Consider the following 4,035-nt stretch of genomic DNA (forward strand, 5'->3'; position numbering starts at 1 on the left):
GAATTAGTACTCTTTTATTTGTTTTTATGCTTCTTTCTCTTAAATACAAATTTTCCCCTATTGCTCATGCACGTGGTTATTTGTTCAAGAGATATTTTTCTTCCGAATTTTGTATTTATTTTAGCTAATTTTTGGTCCCCTGACGATTCAGGTTAGAACCCTGCTTCAGTTTAATCAATTGCTAATAATTCCAATGATAAATTTAAATGTAAGGATAATCGATGATTAACCTGCAAATCACTCGTCAGTGCTAATTCTTTTTTAAATTTCCCTTTTTGAAAGGCTACTAGCTGTATCTATAAAATTAAATGTTTAATTTGTGATGTAATATATATTGGTCAAACCTCCCAACCTCTTCACAACAGAATTAATTTACATAGGTCTTTAACAAGCAAATATAACTCTAATAATAAGAACATTACCTTTGAAATGAAACATTTCTCTAAACACGGGTTTAAAAATATTTCAATAGAGGTTTTGGATTGCATTAAAAACTCCAAAAAACGTCTTGGAACAGAAAATAAATATAGGATAATTGATGATTCTATTTATCTTTACGGTCTTAATACTAACTTCAATTTTAAATCTTTTAATAATAATGAGTGTATTTATAATCTTTTTAAACTTTTTAAAAATTACAATAATAACAGAGGGAAAAAAGGTAACCACAAAAATAAAATTAATTCTGGCTTTAAAGATTTTGCTAATGATTGTATTAATTGCTATGATCAACCTATTGTTATTAAATCTAGTAAAACTAAGATTTCAGGGATTAAGCTTAATTTTCATAACAAATTTTTCAAATTTTTTAACGTTAGATCAAATAAAAATGGATTCAAAACAAGAAATTTCAACTTTTTTAATCTTAGTTGAAAATTGAGCTAGTTATAGGTTTAAAAATAATTATAAGCACAAGAATATACCCAAACCAGATTATTTAATTATAGATTTTACTTATAAAATTTTTAAAAATCTTAACTTAAGCGCAATTCTTGGTAAAAATAAAAACCTTCTTCCTGTTCAACTAAATTGCAAACCAACTTTTAGATATGCGAAAAGTTTAAGAAACGTAATTTGCAATTGTAGGGATTTAGCTACAGATAATTTGAACTATGAGTGTAATTGTGATGCGTATAAAAATACTCCTTTTTTTGATACCATCCACAAACATGTTGTTACCGGGGATTTAGATATTATTGATAATGATAAAATTTAAAAATTTTTGTCTTTAGGTTCAAAATTTAGACCATCTTTTCCAACTTCTAAAAATAAAGTAATTTCTATTTTTTATTAAAAATCTCGATGATTTTATTTCAAAATTATTTTACAAGCATAATTTCCTAATTGAAGGTTTTTTTTGAATGGAGAGAGAATATCATTAAAGGTTTTAAAATCAATATAAAAAGGAACAAATTTGTTTTTCATAAGGATTTAATTTTTAACTACAATTTACTATTATTATTCTATTTTTTTTGTAAGAATGGAATGGTCTCTGGTTTATAAGCAACCACCACTGATGAATGCAGGTGATGCGTGTAGATTTTAAAATTATGTAAGGATGTATGAATGAAGGATAAAGTCTACAAACGGCTTTCTATCCATATGTGCAGACTCTGACTTTTAAGTAAGTCACCCTATGGAAGATGGTACAATGTAAACTTTAAAATTATGTAAGGATGTATGAATGAAGGATAAAGTCTAAAAACGGCTTTTTATCCATATGCGCAAACCCTGACTTTTAAATAAGTTACCCTATGAATGATGGGATGGAAATGAATGATTTATTCCTTTTTTTAGTCTGTTAATTAAGTTACAACATTTATCATTTTTTTTCATTTATTTATCTATTTATTTATTTTGTAATAAAATTAATAACATTTTCTTCTTATGGCTTTTATTAAATTATTTTTCCGAATACAATATNTAAAATGTCTTTCTCTTAATATTTAGCGTAGTACATGAATAGTATGTAGGAACAATAGCACGTCTGGTAAAAGTTGCGGCAATTTTCCGCTTAAACCTTTATTAAAGTTGATTTTGTTTCTTACAAGACTCTTGTAAATTAAAGTCCCGAGTCCAAACAACTATGAAAGTATATACTGTAAAAAAATGTTGATGAATAGTTCATCATTTACGGTGTTAGGGTAAACTAGAATTTTTTACAGTGCATTTAGTCACATTTTTATATACTTTTTCACTGCTATAATTTTATTTAATTATTTATTCATTTTGTGACAACATTCGAATAAATTTAATGGCTTTTGGGTAAAAATATTTCATTTAAGAACAAGCACATTTTTGTAATAAAATCGCGCGAATTGTTTCAAACAATTGTTATTTTCCCAATTTTATATAATTATTTACTCGAGTTCTCTACTTAAAAATGTATTTAGTTGACTTCATCATGAAAAATGGGGGCAACAGTACACAAAAATATTTTGTAGTTAAAACAGCAATTTTGAACATTTTGTATTTGTTTAACATTAGGATAGAATACAAATGGAGTAAAAAATGTTAACATTTCGGACACTAGTTTAAAAAATTACAATAGTGGCAATGCAAATAAATATCACTATTGAAGCAATACGTGCGAAAAGGTAACTAATACATACAAATTAAAATTAATAAAAACACTTTTTAGTAACATTCTTATTCAAAAGTGTAAGACAATTTAATAATTAAATATTGGAAAAGTAAAAATTTAAACTGTAACAGATTAAACAATTTTCTTTCCTTTTGCAAAATATATTTACGTAGATGACTTAAAGGTGAAAGTTTACAAGAAGGTGTTCCCTTATTTCACCTATTTCCTTATGTTATTGCGAAAATAGAGAAATTGACTTAAAAGTAAGGTTTTATAATAATAAGAAATCACGAAAAAATAACAGGAAAAAATTAAATTTCATATACACTGTGGTCTAAGCAGTCTATTAAAATTTATATAAGTGAAAGAGTTATGAAATTTTTCGTTTATTTTTAGATAAAACGAGGTATTTTTTACTACCACGCCATGGTAACTTTATAAGTAATAATATTTAGTTCTAAAACTCATTATGGTTTTATTTTCCAACTAAAGTGAAAACTAAAAGTAAATTATCTTGTTAGCATTAAACTAAATTAAAATTTCTGTTTGATAGTTTGAAATAAATTGGCTATTATTTTTTAATTTTTTATAGGACACTCTGATCCTCCTGTATACAATAAATCCTGATACAGTACCCAATCCAAGCAGACCTTTATTCATACACTCTAACTGACTGATCGACATTTACTCATTGAATTTCTTTTTAACTTGCGACACTTTATTCGAAAACATTCTTAATGTAGAGGGATTGCTTACTTGAAAAGCGGCTATAGAGTCTACGTAGTTGGAAGACCCATAGACTCCAGCTGGTGGGCGAGTTATGTTTGTAAAAGCGTCATTTGACAAGCCTAATTGAATGGAAATAAAATTAATGACAAATTTTTGCATCTGTTTGGAAATTTAATAGCACAATACAATTTAATCTGTTGTGTATATATATATATTTTGTATTTATAAAAGCATTAAAACTCTTTTCATAAAATGTCTTTGGTAAAGAATAGGTGTAGTGATATTCCATTTTGGGACTTCAAGGCTGAAAACATACCAATGAATTATAATTAGATTTCTGTTTCAAAGGAGGAGTTATTTTAAAATCTTTCACTTCCATATTAGGAAGCATTAAATGATTATCGATGATGGGTGGAGCTACAAGGTATGCAACGACTGAGTCTTTTTACCTCATTTTCTGTTAGTATTTAATGCAAGAACAATAGTTTTTGTGTCACTCTAGAAGTATGCTGTAGACCTGATAAGCTGAGACAGAATCGTCTGAGAGTGTTGTCCATCCCCCTCCAGTGAGGAGAATGGGTGCGAACTGTTATAGCCACCAGCCTACCCTTAAATAAAACTTGCAAAAATGAAACTTGTATATAATTATTTGGTTCACGACTGAATTGTTTGCGCTAAATACAACTCAAGATATCAGAGATGTAGCCCTGATATATATATAT

The 4,035-nt window shown here is 27.2% G+C and overlaps 1 protein-coding gene across 2 annotated transcripts in view; it reads right to left on the reverse strand.

Moving 5' to 3' along the window:
* LOC107450331 (alpha-2-macroglobulin) overlaps positions 1 to 4,035 on the reverse strand; it is an 81,722-nt gene that overhangs the window by 41,609 nt on the left and 36,078 nt on the right. For both annotated transcript variants that reach the window (XM_071183084.1, XM_043047099.2), the window contains exon 18: positions 3,341 to 3,432. In XM_071183084.1, coding sequence (XP_071039185.1) covers positions 3,341 to 3,432 — 92 coding nt within the window. The remainder of the gene's footprint in view (positions 1 to 3,340; positions 3,433 to 4,035) is intronic.

Source organism: Parasteatoda tepidariorum, chromosome 7 (assembly GCF_043381705.1).
Source record: "Parasteatoda tepidariorum isolate YZ-2023 chromosome 7, CAS_Ptep_4.0, whole genome shotgun sequence".
NCBI lineage: Eukaryota > Metazoa > Arthropoda > Arachnida > Araneae > Theridiidae > Parasteatoda > Parasteatoda tepidariorum.